The sequence below is a fragment of the Bos javanicus genome, chromosome 10, assembly GCF_032452875.1.
Source record: "Bos javanicus breed banteng chromosome 10, ARS-OSU_banteng_1.0, whole genome shotgun sequence".
Lineage (NCBI taxonomy): Eukaryota > Metazoa > Chordata > Mammalia > Artiodactyla > Bovidae > Bos > Bos javanicus.
In genome coordinates this window covers 26,681,478-26,704,008 of record NC_083877.1, presented here as the reverse complement: position 1 = coordinate 26,704,008, position 22,531 = coordinate 26,681,478, and the positions used below count along the sequence as shown (strand labels likewise).

At 37.8% G+C, this 22,531-nt stretch overlaps 3 protein-coding genes and 1 long non-coding RNA gene across 4 annotated transcripts; 3 read left to right on the top strand and 1 right to left on the bottom strand.

Moving 5' to 3' along the window:
* Window positions 1-608: 608 nt before the first annotated feature.
* Window positions 609-2,040, top strand: LOC133255366 (olfactory receptor 11G2-like). Its single transcript, XM_061429826.1, has one exon. It carries the CDS (start codon window positions 609-611, stop codon window positions 1,560-1,562), a length of 954 nt encoding a protein of 317 aa, XP_061285810.1. The 3' UTR covers window positions 1,563-2,040.
* Window positions 2,041-5,779: 3,739 nt separating this feature from the next.
* On the top strand, window positions 5,780-11,205 carry LOC133255980 (uncharacterized). The gene is made up of 3 exons (XR_009739070.1): window positions 5,780-5,970; window positions 8,728-8,785; window positions 10,991-11,205. It is a non-coding gene; the product is annotated as an uncharacterized LOC133255980 (long non-coding RNA).
* Window positions 11,206-11,560: 355 nt separating this feature from the next.
* On the top strand, window positions 11,561-13,147 carry LOC133255186 (olfactory receptor 11H6-like). Its single transcript, XM_061429737.1, has one exon. The coding sequence runs from the start codon at window positions 12,185-12,187 to the stop codon at window positions 13,145-13,147; it is 963 nt and encodes a 320-aa protein (XP_061285721.1). The 5' UTR covers window positions 11,561-12,184.
* An 8,384-nt stretch (window positions 13,148-21,531) lies between these two features.
* On the bottom strand, window positions 21,532-22,531 carry LOC133255185 (olfactory receptor 11G2-like). Its single transcript, XM_061429736.1, has one exon. The coding sequence runs from the start codon at window positions 22,501-22,503 to the stop codon at window positions 21,532-21,534; it is 972 nt and encodes a 323-aa protein (XP_061285720.1). The 5' UTR covers window positions 22,504-22,531.

Below are 22,531 nucleotides of genomic sequence, written 5' to 3'. Positions count from 1 at the left end.
ATCAATATCACTAATTACAAAAAACTAATTTTACATAATACTTTAGAAATTCCACATATGCTGATATGTATGTACTCTTCTTTTTTATGGTAAATAGATGAGGAAACACACATAGAAGGTTAAGTGACTTACTCAGAATTACAAATTTTACACTTATGTGTTATCCAGATTCCCAATCTAGTTTAATGTTTGTGCCAAACCATGTTCTTATTTATATTGTTATTTGCATCTTATCAAAATGAAGGGCTTCCCTGGTGACTCAGTGGTAAAGAATTCACCTGCCAATGCAGGAAGATATCCTGGAGAAGGAAATGACAATCCATTCCAGTATTCTTGCCTGGGAAATCCCATGGACAGAGGAGCCTGATGAGCTATAGTCCATGAGATCACCAAGGAGTCAGACATGACTACCTGACTAAACAACATCAAAATGAAATCATACTCTTGGACAATAGGTTATGATGATCACAGTTTGGGTGCTTCAAAACAAAACTCATTGTTTATTACTTAAACCCCTCAAAATGGTAATGAAGTTAGGATTTTTCAGGAACAATCAGTATACTCTGTTAAAGTTCAGTAACTTCTGTCATCCCAGGTCTTCCAGACTAATGAATGTGTCCAGCAGAGAAACCACCCACTCTGTTACCCACTTTATCCTCCTGGGCTTTCCCTCAAGCCCAGAAATGCAGCTCCTCTACTTCGGACTCTTCTCAGCCGCCTATATCCTGACCCTGATGGGGAACACAGCCATTGTCTGTGCTGTGCGGTGGGATCAGCACCTTCACACCCCCATGTACATCTTCTTGGGGAATTTCTCTTTCCTGGAAATATGTTATGTCACCACAACCATCCCTAATATGTTGGCCAACTTTCTGTCCTCAAGCAAGTCCATCTCCTTCGTGAGTTGTTTTGCACAGTTCTACTTCTTCTTCTCTTTCGGGTGTGATGAGGGCTTCTACCTTTGCATCATGGCCTTTGACAGGTATCTTGCCATCTGCCATCCTCTGCATTACCCACGCATCATGACTAAAGAGCTCTACACTGGCCTTGTCACCTTTGGGTGGTCCTGTGGGTTCATTCTCTTCCTAACCCCTGTTGTTCTCATTTCACGGTTGCCCTTTTGCAACCCAAATATCATCGACCATTTTATGTGTGATCCTGTCCCATTGATGATGCTGTCCTGTTCTGAAGACACCACCACGCAACTCATTTACTCTGCTTTCAATGCTGTTTTCATGACTGGCACCTTTCTCTTCATCCTTTGCTCCTATGCGCTAGTGATTCTGGCTGTGTTAAGGATGCCCTCAGCAGCCAGCAAACGCAAGGCTTTCTCCACTTGTGCTTCTCATCTGGCTGTGGTAATTCTGTTTTTTGGCTCTGTTATGCTGATGTATGTCAGTCCTGGATCAGGACACCCAGTGAAAGTGCAAAAAATTGTGACCTTATTTTATTCTGTAATAACGCCCCTCTGCAATCCTCTAATTTATAGCCTCAGGAACAATGAGATGAAGGCTGCTCTAAAGAAAGTCTTTTGGGCTGAAATATCTGTTCTTAAAACATAAATCAGAAGTCATAGTGAACTTAGTTGCAACACAAGCTATCTGTCTGAATAAGACACAAACAGGATGGTTTTCTAGAAAACTTAATAATAATTTTGGTTAAGGAACTGTTACAATAAAGCCTACTATTATCATAAAAGTCACCCACTACATAACAGATTAGTCTTTTTTAAGAAATAAAATTGTCTTAAGAAAATTGATCTTTTCATTATAACCAAGCTTCTAAAAGGAAGTATAAATCTGCTTTGTATTTCAGAATTGAAACAATATATAAGGATTCAACAGGATTCCTAAACTTATTTTGATATTTACACTGCAAAATATTCTCCACTGGTAGTGACTGAGTAAAAGGAAGGATTACTGTATGAAATAAGTAGAGCCTTACAGGTGTGATATTTTCACTCTGCTCCAAAGAATAATTCATGTTTCTACTCTCTAAGGATCATAAAGAAACAAATAGCCTTAGATGGATATTAAATAGTAAGTCAGAAAGTACTCAAAATAAGAATTAGGAATTTAGTGGCCAGGGTTTATTCAAATAGTGTTAAGATATATGCTAAATGTAAAGGGCATTAGTCAGGACTTAACTCTCTTTGCTGCAAATCCAGTGTCAAGTGATAGGTTGTAGGACCATATTTTATTTCAATATTTTTGCCATTTGACATATTTAAGTATTATCCAAAATGTGTCTAAAGATCTTCTCTTTAAAATATATAATTACAAATGTTGGTTTGATTATGCATTTTATTTTCAACCCTAGTACATATTATTTAAATATGATTCTAAGAATATAACAGAGAAATAAAGTGTAATTTAAGGGAGCCACCTTTATAGCCTTCAGAAAATCATCTATTCCACAAAGTGAAGTACAGCTGTAATTGGACTTCCTTTAAGAAAGAACCAAGAATTTGAGGGTGTCTGGACATGGAGGGACAGAATTTCTGGGGGTTCAATAACAAGTTTTCTCTGTCCTACTTCACAAAGTGGACTGAATGGGTGAACAATTGCCTGGACAAATTATCTACCTAAGCAAAAATGCTTAATTAAGAACATTATCCAAAATAAAGATGCCGTTTCCCCAATTATTTTAACTATTATTTCTTTCTGAGTGCTTATGGTTTGTTCATTCTACAGTCATCCAGCTTTCTTAGAGCAGATAGGGAAAAGAGATTAAAATGTGTAGTGAATAAAATGTACTGTTGTTTCTAAAGGTTTGTGGTTTCTGCATTTGTAACCGATTTGGGGATAATAATTAACTAAGCTTTTTGCATCTCACACTTTACATATCAGAAACACTTAGCTTGTAATTCAGGCTGCTGATACTTAAAATGGAATTAATTAATTTATTAATTAAAATGAAATGAAATTCAACTTTTTTAGTAACTTTTGCTTAATTCAGGACTTTATAAATTAAGGATATAGTGAAATCTAAATTTCAAATTTGTCTAATTTATTTTAGGAGATTATTTTCAAGGATACAAGCAAAGTCTACCCTACTCAATAAATAATTTCTTGTTTTACTACTTTCCTCAAATACTTCCCTCAATCTCACCATCAAAAAGTGACATTCTTTCCAAACCGTAAAATAAATTCTTACCTCCTCTCATACAGAGGTCAGCCTTGCAGCCTACTACCTTTATTTCAATTACATGTACTACTATGTCTAAGAATTTATCAGTTGCTAATCACTGAGCTAAACCACTTCTATAAACTATCTCCAAATTTATCAACATGCTTTTCTAGGAATAATTCATGTGAAATTAATAGGAAAGGAGGGAAAATGTCTGCTCAATTTTTTTAAGTGACATATTTAAATAAAGCAAGCAGAGGGTTACACCAAATTAAGCAAATTCATGAAGTCCTCAAAACACTGTAAGTATTATGAATCTCCAAAATACATGTACTGAAATGGAGCTTTATCCAATTTTGATGGGATAACTTTATTTTCTTCCAAATCACCTTATGGAACTGTTATCACACTGAATATTTTGAGAACAGTCACTTCATTTATTATATATAATATACATTTATTTTATACATATAACAACCTTCTGGAGCAAGTTATTATCAACATGATGTTAAAAAATTAGAAAATTAACAGTTTTAGTGAGGTTCAGGAATTTTCCCAATATCACACAACTAGTAAATGGTAATGGAGCCAGACATTTACTGTAGCGGATGCTTTTGGTGAGCTTCTTTTTCAGCTGCAGTGGTACTGAATAGTTCTACATGAATTTTACTCATACTAAGAGTGTCCCACTTGAAAACCACCACATATCTTTCAAATTTCTGCCTCAGAGTTTCTCAAAAGCCATTAGAGCCAGCCACTTGGTGGCAAGTTGATTACACTAACCCCTTCCTTTAGGGAGAAGGGGTTTATTCTTCTGAAATGTATCCTTTCTGAAATTGCCACAAGTTCTGGAGACTGGTTGTGTTTCCCTTTTGATAATTGCACACATTTTCTGTTCACAAAAACAGACATCTTTCAATTCTACATTATATATGTTATAAATATGTAATCTCAAGGTGTGAAGATATTCCTAAGCATAAAACCAAAGTATAAACCATTAAAAGAAAGAGTGTGTATGTGACTACATAAAAAAATAGCTTTGGTTCAAAAAATTATTATGCACATGTATTAAATAAGCAAATGTCAAAAATGACAAAGATATTTATAAGTTATAAGAAATTATTTTAAATCAAGAAAAATGAGCACATGATTAGAAAAATGTTATATACAAAAATGAAAAGGAAAAAAAGGCAAAATGACCAAAAAATTTTTTTAAACTCAACCGAATTACTAATTAAATAAAAACAGATTAGAATAATGACACATTACTTTAAAATATTCATAATGGTAATTTTTATACAGAATTATAATAAGCTGTATGTGTGTATGTGTTTCAAATGTGAGGAAAATGAGCATTCTCACTATCTGCTGGTTAGACTGTAAGTTAGGACAACACTTTTAGAAAGCAATCTGGCAATATGGCAAATAAAAGCCTTAAAATTATACATACATTTTGATCAGCTAATCCACTTATATTAATTCACTGTAAGAGAACATCATCACAGAACAGTTTGTAATAGAAAAAAATTGCAAAGCAATCTAAATGTCCAACAGGAGAGAACTACTTATATTACGCTGTAACCATAAAATGATTATGTTCCTAGTAGTGATTAAATCAATCAGCATTTGGGGAGAAACCAAGAGGAGAGGAAAAAAAAAAAAAGATCATCGAATAGTGCTCTAAAGACAGTGTGAATGTGTATGGAGCAGTGGAGGGAGCGAGGAAAGTTATGGGTGTAACAGGCATTTTTCATGTAATCGGGTGTCTTTGAGCCACTGCCAGGTGCCTGCTTCCAGGCCTATTAAAATTCTATTTCTGCCCAACTTCTTCTGAGTCAGGGATGCCACCTCTTGTCTGAGATTAACAGTCATATCAAAGTTGCATGGGAGACTCTCAAAAGACCAGAAAATTCTCAGAATTAAATTAGTTAAATTCGCTTTCATTTGAAAATTCGTTATTCAATGTACAGGGCATGTTTAGTGAGAACAAAAGAAGCAGAATGGTGAAATTAAGCACTACCTATCTCATTTCCAACAGTTTGGATATCATCAATCTAAAGTCAAGTATAAAGTGATAAGTATATGTATTTGGCCACTTCTCTCTTCTGCCTAAATTCACAAGGAACACAGCAACACTAAGAGTCTTTATGTATGGCCTGGGGAAGGCTGTGCAAAGAGAGAGACCTGGCATCCTGGGCTATATTGCCCAAAGCTGAAACTGGTTCAACATAGCCCTTGGGGCTTAGCTGCCATATCTTCCACAATATCCTGCCTGGAACAAAGAGTGCCTGGCACGGTACAATTTGCCAGGATACACCACTTCCTGACAATGACATTCAAGCACAGTGCTGATTTTTTCCCAGAGTTTGAATCCAGAAACAATCAGCACCTCATTTTCCTTGGGTATTCCCATCTTAAGCCATGATTTTCAGGCCCAAAGGACAATTTCTCTTCAGCAGAAAAATGTCCTATTTGACTAAAGTTTAGAATGTCCTGGATTATCCAAACTGGACACAGTTTTCATACCCCCAGAGCTTCACCATATAAGCTCTGCTACCCATGGACAGATCAAGAGGAACAAGAGCTGCAGTGAACTCATTGTCAACATCACAGAGGCTTGGTTGCCATGGCACCAATTCTAGGAAGAAAACACAGAGAAAGCAAATCGTAGAATGATTTGAGCAAATGTAATAATCATGAAGAGTGACAGAAAAACATATGAGGTCAAACTCACATTTGAGAGATTTGTCTGAAACTGAAACATCTAGAAAAATTCAATTTTTTTCAGGATGGCTTTCTTTCTTGGGGCAATTGACATATCCGAGAAGACTGGTTTCTGAGGTATTTCTGAAGTTAAAAAGGGAAAGAACTGATTTGGAAGGTTACATGCTAACGAACTACTAACAAAAAATATTATCAATAACAAAATATTTTAAAAGGTTAGACTCATCATCAAAGCAACAAAGAATGAAAAGAAGTTTTTATAAGCAAGTCATTGAGGGAGATTAAAGATGAGTCTGCAAACACAATGTGAAAGTATCAGTGGGTCTATGACTTGCAGATACATCACTGGTGCTTCCAAAATGGAAAATTAGAGTGACCTTAAGTCATTACTAGAAGAAGCAACAGGAAGCAGGGCTACAGTAAAAGGACCTGGTTACTACTAACTCAGAATTATTTTTCCCCAGGTTGCTTTCTGCTGGAACTAGTGAACATCAAACACAGTGTTGGGCTACTTCCAATATTGCTGCCTTTGTCAGCTTGGATTAGAGACCTTCTGGCTGGTTTTGGACACCTGGTATCTCTGTGCTAAAATAACTAAAGCTTGGGGAAGAAAGATGAAGTCTAGCACAAGGAATAGAGAGTCTAACAGAAGTAACATCTGAATCTGGTCTGACTCCTGCCTTGCTAGGAGGCATTGCGTGTTCATACTCAGTTGTGTTCAACTCTTTGCAACACTTTGGATTATAGCCTGCTAGGCTCCTCTGTCCATGGGAGTTTTCAGGCAAGAATAGTATTACCAAGAACTCAAATGCACCTCATTGTCAAGACTACTCTGTGTCTACTTACACAGTAAAGAATAAAAAAGAATTAAAGTTCTACCCTTGAATGGGATTTTTGCTGGAACTTTTGCCAAAGTAGCTCATTACCTTGAAAGCTGCTTATGGGCAATAACTATTTTAAACAAATCTTTGTTCACACTAGCAATCATTTTTCAGAGAAATTTGTTGTATCAAGATAAAATAAGATGTTAAGCCATAAACCAGATTCTGAACAACCTTCTCAAATATAGTGTTTGAAGTAAAACTAGTTGAGGAAGACAAGAAGCCAAAATAACAAGATTAATAGAATTTTCCCAGAGGAATAGAAAGGCATAACAATGACCAGGAAAGAATAACAGATAGAAGCCATGGGCGGATTAGATATAATTTTTCACTCTAGGCACCCTATTTGTAGAAAAAGATAAACCAAGTTGAGTTAGAGCCAAATATAAACTCTTACCCTCTGTGGGCTTCTGTTCAATCATTTTAAAAGGATGAGGCAGTATTCAAGAGTTTAATGAGCATTACAAGCTCAGTGGTAAAGAATCCGCCTGCAATGCAGGAGACCCAGGTTCAATTCCTGGGTTGGGAAGATACCCCAGAGGAGGAAATGACAATCCACTCCAGTATTCTTGCCTGGGGAATTCCATGGATAGAGGAACCCGGCCAGGTACAGTCCATGAGGGTCACAAAGTCGGATATGACTTATTGACTGAGCATGCATGCATGTATATTAGGTAATGCACATGAAATCTGCTGGCATAGTAATCAGTAAATAGCAGGTACTAAACACTATCACCTAAACATAATAAAAAAAACCAGGTAGAGTGTTTATATCCATTGAGACAGGAGAAGACAATTTAAACCTAAGAAAACATAAAATCCTTGAGGTTGAGGGTATGATAGGAGGCTCTGAATGTTAAGTGAGACCCTAGGTTTTCTTATACTCATGAGGATTGAAAGCTACTGGACAGTTCCAGTGTGAATCAGTCCCTGCCACCGGGAGTCTACTCATGGAATGCAGACCAACTTTTAACACTGCTGTATAGACTGATAAAGATAGGCAGGGAGGTTACTTTAGTGGGTCATGGGAAAGATTCTTGGGCTTCCTCAGTGGCTCAGCGGTAAAGAATCTGCCTGCCAATGCAGGAGATGCAAGACACAGGTTCCATCCCTGGGTCGAAAACATCCCCTGGAAGAGGACATAGCAACCCACTCCAGTATTCTTGCTGGGAAAATCCCACAGACAGAGGAGACTGGCAGGCTATAGTCCACAGGGTCACAAAGAGTCAGACACCACTGAGCGACTGAACATGCTCCCACAAGAAGATACTCAGGATTTGGGAATTTGTTAAAGTGAACTTTCAACATCGTTTGAAGAAACACATATGCTAACAAGGGAGCTCTAGGAGCCTTAAAGCAACTGGTGATATCCAATATGGAGCTGGCTTTAAATCCAGAGCCTGTCTGTGGGTGTCAGAAGAGCAGCAAACTAGAGGGGCCATTACTAGGTGACAGTCTCACAGATGGACTCAGGAAGGCCTTTTCAGCTCTGAGCTCAACACTGAAAGTGAAACACACTTGGGGATTGAATGATGTGCTCTGATTGTCCCTGCTGCTCCTGAGGGATGGCCTCTAGGGACAGTGTGTGACCAGAAAGGTATACATATTAAAACGGAGAGTTTCTTGGCATTTTATTCTTTTTTTGCAGCTAAAGAGAATCCTTTGTGAGGCTCAAAGTGTGGCAGAGTGTTGCCAGGACCCCCCAAATTCTTCATCTAGGATCTTTAAGAGGGCACAAGTGGTAGCCCCTCAACTGCCTGCTGCAATGTCCACTGTGTGTATTATTGCTACAGAAGGAGGGCTGTGAATGTTCCTTTGGATTTTTATTTATAAATATATTTCATATTATAAACAAGGTAATAGATCAAATAATATATAATTTTTTACAAAATCATTCTTCCTGGTAGAATCACATCTATCCAGCATACAATTGTTCAAAAATCCCATCAGGAAATTTTGAGCTGACACTTCTCTGCTTTGCATTATTTTTCAGATAAAGAAATGATAGAAGCTAATGAGCTTCATATCACTTCAAAGGAGATAAAACTTTTGTAAGTAATCGATATTTATTTTCATTAAGGGTAATTAAGATTGACAAATTCCTGTATTTTCAGTGAAAGGAAAAATCAGCATGTAGTCTCAGGTAGAATCCACAGTGACCCAAGGCAGGGAGAGAAGGGCCCTGGGTGAATTGAACTTAGAACGGTGAGGCAGGAACAGAGGAGTTTTTAATTAGGAAAGGAAGGAAGACATTCATGAGACTACCAAGTTGTATTATAGATAAAAATTTGAAAGGAAATCTGTTGTTTCTTTCTCTTTTTCTTTGATGACATTTTCCTTTTTCTTACTTCGAATTCTGATTAACGTCTGCTCATTCAAGAGCCACTGTTAAAACATCAAAGACTCCTCACATACTCTTATTCTTACCTTAATTTTGAGGTGGGTTTACACTGATTCTGACCACGAGTGAAGGGGGAATTCCCATTCAAATATAACACCCCTGCAATGCACCTTCCTTCCACTATTTTTCTTTCTTTATGAAGTTTCTTTGCCCTGATTACACACAATCTTACCCACCATAGCCAGTTCAACTGTATAAGTAAAATTATGGTCACAATAAAAAGTGTGATGGCTGTTACTATACATATTTTAGCTAAATATCAAATATTGAAAATTTAGGTTGTCTAGTTCTGATTTGATGGAGAAGGCAATGGCACCCCACTCCAGTACTCTTGCCTGGAAAATCCCATGGACGGAGGAGCCTGGTAGGCTGCAGTCATGGGGTCGCTAAGATTCGGACATGACTGAGTGACTTCACTTTCACTTTTCACTTTCATGCATTGGAGAAGGAAATGGCAACCCACTCCAGTGTTCTTGCCTGGAGAATCCCAGGGACAGGGGAGCCTGGTAGGCTGCCGTCTATGGGGTCACACAGAGTCAGACACGACTGAAGTGACTTAGCATAGCATAGCATAGCATAGCATAGTTCTGATTTGAAGCATCATATCATCCCTTCCAATCACTGAATTTCCAGTCAAAGTCTTCTCCAATGAGCCCACCACCTGGGATGTATAGCTTATAGTTCATTTCAACTCATCCATCTGTTGGTCTTTCTGAATGAACACAAAACTCTTTTTATACTTGATCTCCCTTTGGCATTTGATGGAAGCTGCTAGTTTGGAAGATACCTGCCTCACCATCTTAATGATATACCTGATGTATACTATAGAGAGAGACTGTGAGAAATATGTAAATAATCTTTTTCTATAGTAAATAGCCTCAGTCACTAGCACAGCTTTCCTGAGGCTAGTCCTCCACATGCACAAGTGGAAATTTGATATAGGCAAGTGGCAGATGAACAAATTGAATAAAATACATTAAGGAAACACAGCTAATATATATAGCTGACTTCTGTGTAGGGAAAAAAGTTGGATTTTAGAATCAACATGCTCAGAGTGACAATAAAATTCAACGCTACATTTAGAAATATGAAGGTGTTTTTTCTTAAGGCTCTAGAACTGGAAAGGAGACGGAGTAGAATTTATTGAGATAATGAATGTTAAGTGATGGTCACAATAAATGCTTCATACATAACAGCATTTGCTGTTATGCTTACTGCCTTAGAAGTCAATTTTTTTTTTTAATGTTCAGAAATTGCTTCAAGTCAGAGAGCTTCCCTGATAGCTCAGTTGGTAAAGAATCCGCCTGCAATGCAGGAGACCCCAGTTCGATTATTGGGTCAGGAAGATCCGCTGAGGAAGGGATAGGCTACCCCCTCCAGTATTCTTGGGCTTTCCTTGTGGCTCAGCTGGTAAAGAATCCATCTGCAATGCTGGAAACCTGGGTTCAATCCCTGGGTTGGGAAGAATCCCCTGGAGAAGGGAAAGGCTACCCATTACAGTATTCTGGCCTGGAGAATTCCATGGATGTTATAGTCCATGGGGTCACAAAGAGTTGGACATGACTGAGTGACTTTCACTTTCATAAAAAGTGCCAAAAATTAGGACACAGGGCAGGTCAAAAATGGTGATTTCCAGCTTTAGTTAGTAGCCTTGTTAAAACTCTTCTTTACCATAAATAGGAATCTGGGTCAAGGAGTAAAAGCTGAAGTACATGCACAATATACTTTTGCAGCCATCTGAGCTAAGAGACAAGTTTTCTCCATCTGTCTCTTGCTATTTTTCTATTTGAGAGCCAGGATCTCCTAATAAAAGAAAGAAGCCAACAAAAGTCCTTTTTTCTCTGTATCATTTTAGCTGTTGGCTCAGCAAGTAGAAGTTAAACACCAGCTCTAAGAAACTAATAGATACTGTCTAAAATGGGATTTGTGGCAATGTCTTCATCACCCTGCTTCAGTTAACAGAGCCATCGAGGACAGATATCCTAAAAAATTGTTAACTGACAACACAGTAAGGTACTCTTTTTGTACTGACTTAGTTCAACTTCATAGTAATTTATAATTGTTTTACAACATGACAAGCTTTAATATTTCTTCATTCATCTTTTACCTCTTATTCATATAAAATGATTTTCTTTGTTTTGTTGAAGACAAGGCTTGAATTCCACTTTTCTGCTATGAATATTGCTAGGCCATTTTTTTTAAATTGAAGTCAAATTGACTTGCAATATTATATGTTTTAGGTGTACAGGATCATGATTCAGCATTTTTATACACTACAAAATGATCACCACAATAACTCTAGTTACCATCTGTTACAATATTAATTTGAACTTTGATTTTTCTTAGAATTTTCCAAAATTCTAAATAAAAATTTCTTTCCAACAAGGAGAAAAGAAACTAGATGTATGTATGAGGGTGTATCGGAGAAGGCAATGGCAACCCACTCCAGTACTCTTGCCTGGAAAATCCCATGGATGGAGGGGCCTGGTAGGCTGCAGTCCATAGGGTTGCTAGGAGTCGGACACGACTGAGTGACTTCACTTTCACTTTTCACTTTCATGCATTGGAGAAGGAAATGGCAACCCACTCCCGTGTTCTTGCCTGGAGAATCCCAGGGATGGGGGAGCCTGGTGGCTGCCGTCTATGGGGTCACACAGAGTCAGACACGACTGAAGTGACTTAGCAGCAGCAGCAGCATGAGGGTGTATCTTATGAAACTTTACATCAAAGAAGAATTAAGGTAAATGCAAACATAGAAAACAATCTGGACTCTATGCTACACAATGTCAATGAAATTTATACTCTGAAAAAAATGGAGACTTACAGTGAGGGCTGTAGGAGCATATAGTAACATATTGACTTGGGTTCTCAGAACTCTGCTCTCATTGGACTAAGCTAGATCATTGGGAAATGAGTTAAATTCAGAACCATATGGAGCCCTTTCACAAAAGTGCATTAAAGGAGTAAATAGAAGTCAGAAGATAAAAAATGACCTTTTAAGAGAAAGAAATGGCTAATATAATGATCATTCCCTTCATAGATCAGAAGAATGCACATCTCAGAAGCCAGTAATAGCTCTGGGTCTGTGAGTGAGTTCATTCTCCTGGGCTTCCCCTCCCGCAGGGAGATCCAGATCCTCCTCTGTGTCATGTTCTCCCTCATCTACCTGCTGACCTTCCTTGGGAACGCAGCCATCATCTGTGCCGTTTGGTCAAGCCGGAAGCTCCATACACCCATGTACATCCTCCTGGCCAACTTCTCCTTCCTGGAGATCTGCTATGTCAGTTCCGATGTGCCCAAAATGCTGGCCAACATCATCTCCCAGACCAAGAGCATCTCCTACGCTGGCTGCCTGCTCCAGTTCTACTTCTTCTTCTCCATGTGTGCGGCTGAGGGCTACTTTCTATCTGCGATGTCCTTTGATCGGTTCCTTGCCATCTGTCGACCTCTGCATTACCCCACCATCATGACTTATCAACTCTGTGCCCGATTAGTGGTTTTCTGCTGGGCAGGTGGCTTTTTATCAATACTGATGCCTGCAGTTCTTATGTCTCGGGTGCCTTTCTGTGGCCCTAATGTCATTGACCATTTTTTCTGTGACCTGGGACCATTGCTGGCACTGTCCTGTGCCCCTGTGCCCAAAACTACTCTAACTTGTGCCACTGTAAGCTCGCTTATCATTTTCATCACCTTCCTCTACATTCTTGGGTCCTATACCTTAGTTTTGCGAGCTGTACTTCGGGTCCCAGCTGGCTCAGGCAGGAACAAAGCTTTTTCTACATGTGCCTCCCATTTCTTGGTGGTTTCCTTGTTCTATGGCTCAGTTATGGTGATGTATGTGAGTCCAGGCTCCAGGAGCCATCCTGGGACACAGAAATTTGTGACCCTGTTTTACTGCATGGCAACCCCATTCTTTAATCCTCTGATCTACAGCCTCCGGAACAAAGATATGAAAGATGCATTGAAGAAAGTCCTCTGTGCATCAGAAATTTCTAAAAATACAGAGAAATGATATACATTTTTGCATCATTATTCTCTCAAGAATTCAGAATTTCTCTCATTTAAAAAAACTATTTTCTGGTCATGTCTGAGTATTTGACTTCTTATCTCATAAAAGTATGATTCATTACACACACCAAAAAACTCTCATCCTATCTCAAAAGAAAATACCCACAGTTCCAAAGGTCTATTGCAGCAAAATTTCATAGAGTTTTTATTTACCAGTGTATTAATACAATTTCTATGTTTTAAAGATTTTTTTGTAGTCCTAAAACTAATGTAATCAAGTTGGTATATACAAAACTAAGGCTCATGTTTCCAACTTGTATCTTGGCTTTTATCCTAATACTGTTTTATGCACTTTAAATTTATCAACTATTTTTTTTCCAATTATAAGGTTGTCTATAATGAGAAATATCACCAACTTACTATGCTCATGAAAAAAGCCAATTGCTTAATTTATAAGATCAAGGACTCAATATCTGTCACTGAAACAGTAGTGTTTTTCACTTGTGTTTTCCTTAATACCGAGCACTGATGAGCTATACACAGTATGTAGCAAATTAAAATAGGAATTTATAAGGTTTCTTCTTAAGGAAAATTCTTGGTCCAACTTTGAAGAGAGTACAAAGACAAGCACACATGTGCCAAATCATTAAGTATTCCTTACTCAAAACTGAGTTTCTGCACCTTCCAAGCTTTAAGAAGAGGAACATTTACTGTTAACAGAAAACAAGCATGAGAAACCAGAAAACAGATTCTGCCAATTAAATATAAGCTACTTCAAGGCAGTCAGCACTTAATATAAATTTTTTGGCTTGACCTGATCATCTGCCTGTACTCTGAAATGTTCATATTTTATTTTTTTAATTAAAAACTTTATTGAGGCAACATTGGTTTATAACATTATGCAAGTTTCATGTGTTCAACAATATGTATCATATTTTAAACTGTAGCACAAAATTTCTTTTTCTGGGGGAGGGGTTAGTTTGTAAATTTTCTCCTATATAGTGAAGAAAAAGCTTATGATTTGACTGACAATGTGCAATCCAAACCAGATTTTTTTATACAGACCTCAATTCATGTTTTCTGTTTTTACGTAGAAAACAGGGTTCTTACTTGCACACAACAAGTAAAGAGGGCTTTAAAGCCCTCTTCCAAGTTATTCTGACTTTGGGGAATATTTTCTGTAATAGAATATGCTAAGTAGTGAGGCTGCTGGATCACCGTAAAATCAGAGGAGAATTCCAGGCAACCAACCAATCCAGAAGGGTTAGTTTCTTCTTGCTCTCTGCAGATGACTGAGACTGCACCTTCCTACGACAAGTCTACTATGATGTAATTATAACAGGTTTCTTACTTGCATACAACAGAAGCTGACTTTGGCTGATTAAGCATGACAATGGGGAAGATTTATTGATGGGATATCAGAAATGTCACAGAATCAGTGAAAGTGAAAGAATCAGAGCTGAAGCTCAGAATCAAAGATGAATGTGCAAACCATCCCGTGGAACTGGTCTGAGGAAAAATCACTATCACTACAGCCATTCCTACTGCCATGGGCCACCAGATGTCACAGCGCTGCCATCTGAGTATGCCTCAGATGGTAAAGAATCCTCCTGCAGTTAGTGCACTAAGATCCTGCCAATTCTGCACTAGGGATTTGTCTTTCCTGCAATAAGTGTGCTAACTGCTTCAGTGCTATTTTCTCCCCAATATTTCAACATTGCTATCCCCTACCATCCCATTTCTCCTTCCTGTGTCACTATCCTGACTCAAAATCTGGGGTAGTTGTACCTGCTTGGTGGAACCAAGAGTACATCTCTCTACTATAGCTGCAACAGAGGCTGGGAGCTGGGGGAGCTAATACCTATAAATAAAAACTCCAGTCATACAAAGATACAAAGAGCTCCAAGTCTCTACTGAGATACTAGGCAACAAAAACAAAAGAAAAATACCAACTATAACAACACATTCATTTCAACTCCCCTATGATATGCCTGGGTTATGTTCCCTTTAGAAGTTCCACAGGGTAGGACTTAGCTAAATAATCCACCTATGTAACAGCAGGGAACTCACAGCAGGATGAGTAAGAGGAAATAAACTTCACTGTGGGTAGTTGAGGGCTTGTCTATCTCACAATGAGTGCTGTTAGAACTTAATATGAAGTTTATAAGTTATTACTACACTCTGGAGTTCTGAGAGACAGAGTTCAACTAAAGGGAAGGAAATTGTCCATCATCTGAGAAAGTCTCTATTAACTGCAGTGAGATTTAAGGCTGTGCACAAGCCTTTCTTAGAACTGGCAAGGAATGGATAAAGAAGATTCTTCATTTACTCTTTCACTTTGAGTCAAAAAATTTTAGCCTGAAGGTTAATGGGCCACAATTAACTAAATAGTTAAGATATTCCCTTATATCTAGGTTTTCATGGTGTCTGAAAAAGATATTCATATATGAAATTAAATATCTTTGGTTTTGCCCTAAATGTTAGATACATAGAATTTTCAATAACCAGGGCTTATTTAGCTACATTGGAATGAATTATATTCCACTTTCTCTATATTCTAAAAATTTATACAAATGATATATTTTATAGTTAACAATTTTCATCATAAAAAACAAAACAGAACAAAATAATGAAAATCCTCATAGTTCCACACCTCTACACACCTACTTCTCTCCACAGGAATATGTTCGGTTTAGTGGGTATACATCCAGATTTTTTCTGTGCATTTACATATAAAATATGGGTTTTGAATAAATATATAAATTGGAATATTCATTGGAAGGACTGATGCTGAAGTAGAAACTCCAATACTTTGGCCACCTGATGCGAAGAGCCAACTCTTTGGCTCTTTCCCAACTCATTGGGAAAGTCCCTGATGCTGGGAAAGATTGAAGGCAGGAAAAGGGGGTGACAGAGGATGAGATGGTTGGATGGCATCACTGACTCAATGGACATGACTCTGAGCAAGCTCTGGGAGTTGGTGATGGACAGGGAAGCCTGGCATGCTGCAGTCTATGAGGTCGCAAAGAGTTGGGCATGACTGAGAGACTGAACAGCAAGAACAATAAATTGGATTATACCTAAGTATTACTCTACAAATGACTGACTCCCCTATCACTTCCGATTTTCCCCTAAAAAGCAATGTCTAAGAGAGGACTTTCATCCAGCTCTTGCAGAGTCTTCTGTCAGTTTGGAACAAATTAGGGCAATGAAGCTGAAGATACAGTTCTTCAGGAAAGACTTTGTTCAAGGAGGTGGTACATGGATGTGTGAGAGAACTACTTCCAAAATACAGTGTACTCAGTGGGTTTTTGTGCCACCAAAATCGGGATTTCAAATAGGAACACCAGTGAAATAAGAGGATAATTATTCTTTCTAAGCAAAGAAACTGTATTCTGAAAAATGACGATTCACTTACTTGTTTAACCTCAACAACTTTTTGAGCTCCTTAATTAGACCTCAGATTTCTCTATGTATACCTACAGTGTCCAGTACAACAGCCATGACCCACATGTGGCTATGGACCACTTGAAATGTGACTAGTCCTAATGAAGAATGTAATAATTGTAAAATCACACACCAGTTTTGAAGACTTAGTATAATAAAAGAATGTAAATGTTTCATTAATAATGTTTAAGTTGATTATAAACTTAAATGATACTCTTTGGGATAAATTGACTTAAAATATATTATCAAAATTAATTTCACTTATTGTTTATGTGGCTGTTAGAATATTAAAAACTGCATATGCATTGTTTGTGGTTCACATTGTATCTCAGCATTGGTTTAGACAGATCTCAAAGAATCTAATAGCTTAAAATGCCTTTCATATGTTGATACTTCTTAGGTTTTTACCTCCACTTGCAACCTCAACTCATACTTATGGACTTGCATATAAAATTGTCTACTTATAAATCTCCACTTGGATATTTATTCATCCATTTTTAAGTGCATATTTTTATATTTTATTTCAGTGAAACTACTTTAGTCATTATCTTGACATAATATGAGAAATTCTGGCTAATGTATGTAATTCTTTTATAGGTTAGTCTTATTCTGTCATGACACAATAAAGTAGATTCTTCTGGTATATATACATACATGCATAAATCATTACATTTTTAATTCCAGGTTTTCCCATGGAAGCAATCACCTTCACTGAAAATTTGGATACTGCTAATTAAATCTAAATTTTGTGTATGTGCTGTGCTCAGTCACTCCAGTTGTGTCTGAGACTTTATGCCCCCATGGACTGTAACCTGCCAGGCTTCTCTGTACATGGGCTTTTCTCAGCATGAATACTGAAGCTGGTTGTCATGTCCTACTGCAGGGAATCTTCCCAACTCAGGGACTGAATCCACATTTCTTGTGTCTTCTGCATTGCAGGCAGATTCTTTACTGCTGAGCCAGCAGAAAAGCCCAACTTTTGAGTACGAGAACAATTTAAATATGAGACATGTAAAAATCATGAGCAAGATTTCTACTTATTAAATAGGGCAGTGGACAGAAATTGTCAGCTCTTTTTTTTGAGATAAGTTGTCAGGCTTGTCAATTCTACTTTCTTCTTAATACCGGCAAAGATTATTTATGTTCCAAGTATATATCTCCCTGCATTCTCAAAGTACTCCACTCACTCATCCTCTCCTAAGGTGATGTCTTTACTCTTATTTGTATTTGTGAGAAAATTAGGAAAGAGAAAGACTATCAGGAACCCCAACAGATACTAAAACCTGAGAATGTTCAATTTCCTTATATAAAATGGCATAGTATTTGCATGTAACCTAAGCACAACCTGTATACTTGGACCCATCTCTAGTTTACTTATAATACCTAATACAATGTAGATGTTATGTAAGTAGTTATAAACACAATGTATATGTTATGAAAATAGTTGCTTGTACACAACAAATTCAAGTTTTTCTTTTTGGAAATTTCTGGCTCTTTTTTTTTTTTTTTTTAGTATTTTTGATCCCCAGTTCCTTGAATCCACAGATTCAGAAACTACAAATACAGAGGGCTGACTGTATTTATATATTCCTAGGGTTAAGATGGTTAAATTAGAGGTGCCTTTTGAAAAACAACACTCACAGAAAACTAGAACTAGATTCCTAGTTGATTGTAAGATTTTTTTCAGAACTTTCTCACCAAAATGAGAAACATTTATATTTTATATTAAAATCTCTTTAATAATCAGACATATTTAAGTCATATATTATACTCTACTGGTCTACAGTTATTCTTGGTAAATATCACACTATTTAATTTTGTGAGATCCAAGAGGAAGGGGATATATGTATACACTCAGCTGATGCACTTTCCTATACAGCAGAAACTAACACAACATTGTAACAAAATTATACTTCAATTTCAAAAAAACTAAATGTCAAGACTTTAAGTTCAAGCTATAGCTCTGAGGAGCCATTGACAAATAAGTATGACTATAGCTAATTTAAAAGATTAAAATTTTAGGATTAGACATCTAAATTTGAAATCCATCTTCATGCAAAAATATCCAGCAGGAGTTTTCTGATGTTTGACTAAGCTTGAAATCAAAGTTAGTGCTGAAGCTATTCCATAACAAAATTTTAGCCTAAGGTTTCCTCATGAAGTGCAATATCATAAATTAAGTTCCTATTTTAGAAAACAAGAAATTAGAAGACTAGAAATTACCTCTGAGGGACTCCAAGAATTTTATAGAGAACTACATGAAAATAAGTGCACCTCAAAGACAGAAACATAGATCAATGGAACAAAATAGAAAGCCCAGAGATAAATCCACGCGCCTATGGACACCTTATCTTTGACAAAGGAGGCAAAAATATACAATGGAGAAAAGACAATCTCTTTAACAAGTGGTGCTGGGAAAACTGGTCAACCACTTGTAAAAGAATGAAACTAGAACACTTTCTAACACCATACACAAAAATAAACTCAAAATGGATTAAAGATCCAAATGTAAGACCAGAAACTATAAAATTCCTAGAGGAAAACATAGGCAAAACACTCTCTAATGCAAATCATAGCAGAATTTTCTATGACCCACCTCCCAGAGTCATGGAAATAAAAGCAAAAATGAACAAATGGGACCTAATTAAACTTAAAAGCTTTTGTGCAACAAAGGAAGCTATAAGCAAGATGAAAAGACAGCCTTCAGAATGGGAGAAAATAACATCAAACGAAGCAAATGACAAAGAATTAAACTCAAAAATATACAAGCAACTCCTGCAGCTCAATTCCAGAAAAATAAGTGACCCAATCAAAAAATGGGCCAAAGAACTAAACAGACATTTCTCCAAAGAAGACACACAGATGGCTAACAAACACATGAAAAGATGCTCAACATCACTCATTATCAGAGAAATGCAAATCAAAACCTCAATGAGGTACCATTTCACGCCAGTCAGAATGGCTGCTATCAAAAAGTCTACAAACAATAAATGCTGGAGAGGGTGCAGAGAAAAAGGAACCCTCTTACACTGTTGATGGGAATGCAAACTAGTACAGCCACTATGGAGAACAGTGTGGAGATTCCTTAAAAAACTGGAAATAGAACTGCCATATGACCCAGCAATCCCACTGCTGGGCATACACACCAAGGAAACCAGAATTGAAAGAGACTCATGTACCCCAGTGTTCATCGCAGCACTGTTTACAATAGCCAGGACATGGAAGCAACCTAGATGTCCATCAGCAGATGAATGGATAAGAAAGCTGTGATACATATACATAATGGAATATTACTCAGCTATTAAAAAGAATGCATTTGAATCAGTTCTAATGAGGTGGATGAAACTGGAGCCTATTATACAGAATGAAGTCAGAAATAAAAACACCAATATAGTATACTAATGCATATATATGGAATTTAGAAACATGGTCATGATAACCCTGTGTATGAGACAGCAAAAGAAACACAGATGTAAGGAACAGTCTTTTAGACTCTGGGAGAAGGCGAGGGTGGGATGATTTGAGAGAATAGCATTGAAACACATATTTTATCATATGTGAAATAGATCACCAGTCCAGGTTTGATGCATGAGACAGGGTGCTCAGGGCTGGTGCACTGGGATGACCCTGAGGGATAAGATGGGGAGGGAGGTGGGAGGGGGTTCAGGATGGGGAACACATTACACTCATGGCTGATTCATGTCAATGTATAGCAAAAACCACCACAATATTGTAAAGTAATTAACCTCCACTTAAAATAAATTTTAAAAAAAGAAAATAAGTGCACCTTTGGGCTGGATTGTAGTGATCCCACAAAGTCTACAACTCTTTGGCTTACACTGAATATGAACTAATCTTCACATATCTGCATATAGAAGACGAGGACCTGCCTCCTAAAGTGATAGTACTGGCAAAATGTGGAGAGTCAATCAAGACAACATAATCTTACTGAGGACCATTGTTGGTGCCCAAAACAATACTTAGAATAATGGGATATACAAAAGAAATTGTGGTAAATTTTCTCTGATATTGAGGATTTTGTTTAAAAATCTGGTAATCTGGTTATCTGAAGGATTACTGGCTAAATAATCATAGGATTGCAATATATTAACATTTGCTATGCTCTAAAAAAATAACAGTTTGCATATTAAAAAGCAGAGACATTACTTTGCCAACAAAGGTCTGTCTAGTCAAGGCTATGGTTTTACCAGTGGTCACATATGGATGTGAGAGTTGGACTGTGAAGAAAGCTGAGTGCCAAAGAATTGATGCTTTTGAACTGTGGTGTTGGAGAAGACCTGAGAGTCCCTTGGACTGCAAGGAGATCCAACCAGTCCATTCTGAAGGAGATCAGCCCTGGGATTTCTTTGGAAGGAATGATGCTAAAGCTGAAACTCCAGTACTTTGGCCACCTCATGCGAAGAGTTGACTCATTGGAAAAGACTCTGATGCTAGGAGGGATTGGGGGCAGGAGGAGAAGGGGACGACAGAGGATGAGATGGCTGGATGGCATCACTGACTCAATGGACGTGAGTCTGAGTGAACTCCGGGAGTTGGTGATAGACAGGGAGGCCTGGCATGCTGCGATTCATGGGATCACAAAGAGTCGGACATGACTGAGCGACTGAACTGAACTGAACTGAACTGAAAAAAAGAACTGGTTTGATGAAGGCAGAATTTGAGGACGTTGAGATAAGTCAGCAAAATGTAATGTATACCAAAAGAGAAATATGTGAAAATATTATTAAATTGTTCAAAACAACTATATTTAAGGTACAAAATATCTGGACCATGAATAATAACTTCCTAAGACTTAAATCACGGATCTAATGGATTTTTCAGTCATCTTCCCAATATATGAAAATAAAATTAAAGGAAAAAAAACATAATCTCATTCATCTCATGATCTTGCATCCTCCTAAACATGAATTATGCATTATGTTAAATTCGACTTTTGGAGCCTTTAAAGATTTCCTTCAGTAAAACACTCAAAATTTTTTTTAGTGCTTCTTCCATATCTTTGTTCCTGAAGTTGTAGATCAGGGGATTAAAGAAAGGGGTTGCCAAAGCATAGAACAAGGTCACAAATTTCTGTATCCCTGGATATTCGCCAGAACCTGGGCTAACATACATCACCATGACTGAGCCGTAGAAGAGGGATATCACAGCAAGGTGGGAGGCACAAGTAGAGAAAGCTTTCTGCCTTCCTGAGCCTGAGGACATCTGTAGCACCACACTGAGGACATAAAAGTAAGTGCCAAGAATGTACAGTAAGGTGAGGAAGATGATTAGAGAGCTCACGATACCACAAATCAGCCTAATTCCAGATACTGGAGCACAGGACAGTGCCAGCAAAGGTGCCAGATCACAGAGAAAATGGTCAACAGTGTTTGGACCACAGAAGGGCACTTGAGATATTAGAATCAAAGGGGTCAATAACCAGAGAAAGCCACCTACCCAGCAGAAGACCACTAACAACACACACAGGCGATGGGTCATAATGATAGGATAATGCAAAGGTCTACAAACGGCAAGAAATCGATCAAAAGACATCACTGACAGAAATAAAGACTCAGCTGCACACATGGAGAAGAAGAAGTAGAACTGGAGCAGGCAGCCAGCGTAGGAGATGCTCTTGGTCTGGGAGATGATGTTGGCCAGCATTTTGGGCACATCGGAACTGACATAGCAGATCTCCAGGAAGGAGAAGTTGGCCAGGAGGATGTACATGGGTGTATGGAGCTTCCAGCTTGACCACACAGCACAGATGATGGCTGCGTTCCCCATGAGGATCAGGAAATAGATGGTGGAGAAGAGCACAAAGAGGAGGATCTGGATCTCCCTGGGGCAGGGGAAGCCCAAGAGAATGAACTCACTCACAGACCCAGAGGTATTAGTCTCCAAGGTCCTCATTCATCTGAACTGTGGAAGTGACAGAGAC

Coding starts and splice junctions, on each gene's coding strand:
- LOC133255366 (XM_061429826.1), top strand. CDS start 609: ATGAATGTGTCCAGCAGAGAAACCACCCACTCTGTTACCCACTTTATC.
- LOC133255186 (XM_061429737.1), top strand. CDS start 12,185: ATGCACATCTCAGAAGCCAGTAATAGCTCTGGGTCTGTGAGTGAGTTC.
- LOC133255185 (XM_061429736.1), bottom strand. CDS start 22,503: ATGAGGACCTTGGAGACTAATACCTCTGGGTCTGTGAGTGAGTTCATT.